Below are 1,030 nucleotides of genomic sequence, written 5' to 3'. Positions count from 1 at the left end.
CCCCCCCCTCGGGGTCCCCCTGGAAGCCCCCCCGGTCGAGCTGTGCGTGGAGCCGGAACGTCACGGCCTTGACGGCCCCGAAGAACGCGGCCACGACTCCGCAGTACAGAGCGGCCACGGCGGGGGTGGGCGGCAGCGCCTGCAAACGGAGGGGTCAGGTCCCCCGGGACCACACCCGGCCCCCAGCGGAGCCCGAGGGTCCCCAAAGCCCCTTTCTGGCCCCTTCCCCGCACCGAATAGAGCCCAAGGGGCAGCCCGAGCAGGAACAGCCACACGTAGAGCCGGACGCAGTTGGCGAAGGCGCCGAGCTGCGGGTCCAGGAAGCAGCCGCCGGTCAGCGAGGCCCAAACGCCCTGGCGGAGCACCTGCAGCGCCGCCGCCCCCGCCATGGCGGCCCCGGGGCCTCCCAGGGGATCCCCAGAGGTCCCCGGGACCCCCTGGGACCCCCCAGGCCCGGCGCCGCTTCCGGGTGCGCCCCGGCGCCGCCGGCGCGCGCAAGTGACGTCACGGAGAGCGGTTCCCGGCGCGACGGGCAAAAGGGGAGGACACGCCCCCTCCCCGCCCTCATGGTGGGAACGGCCACGCGCGTGCGCACCGACGGACACGCCCCCTCCGCGCCCCGGGGAGGGCGGGGCCGTTGAGCGGTGGGCGGGGCCAAGCCCCGTTGTTCCCCCGCGGGCCGGGGCGGTGAGGGCGCCCCCCAGCGGCAGCACCGACCCCGGGCCCGGGGGGTCCCCGCGCCGTGGGGGACACACGGGACCCCCCGGGACCCCCCGGGACCCGGGTCCGTCGCCCCCCGCCGGCCCCGCCGCGCCCCCGGCTCAGGCTCACGATGTCGCGCGGGGTCGCAGCGCCTCCCCCCGCCCGATCCGGGGGTCCCGGGAGGTCCTGGGGAGTCCTGGGGGGCCCCAGGGGGTCCCGGGGTCAGGGTTGCGCCCCCCCCCCCCCCGGCCCCCCGTCCCGGCCCCCCCCCCCCCGCAGCGTCCGGTGCCCCTGGCCCGCCCCGTCCGGCGCTGGTTCCTTTTCCTTT

General features: G+C 79.0%; 1 protein-coding gene across 1 annotated transcript; it reads right to left on the bottom strand.

The window, feature by feature from the left end:
- Window positions 1-4: 4 nt before the first annotated feature.
- Window positions 5-493, bottom strand: LOC113979144 (pecanex-like protein 1; the record flags this gene model as incomplete). Its single annotated transcript, XM_027706617.1, has 2 exons — window positions 234-493; window positions 5-139 (listed from the first exon to the last, which is right to left on the bottom strand). Coding segments are annotated over exons 1-2 (291 nt in total), but the record flags the coding sequence as incomplete, so codon positions are not given.
- Between the last annotated feature and the right edge of the window lie 537 nt (window positions 494-1,030).

Source organism: Neopelma chrysocephalum, unplaced genomic scaffold, assembly GCF_003984885.1.
Source record: "Neopelma chrysocephalum unplaced genomic scaffold, ASM398488v2 Primary Assembly neopelma1_35070, whole genome shotgun sequence".
Lineage (NCBI taxonomy): Eukaryota > Metazoa > Chordata > Aves > Passeriformes > Pipridae > Neopelma > Neopelma chrysocephalum.
This window is presented reverse-complemented; position numbering and strand designations above follow the sequence as displayed.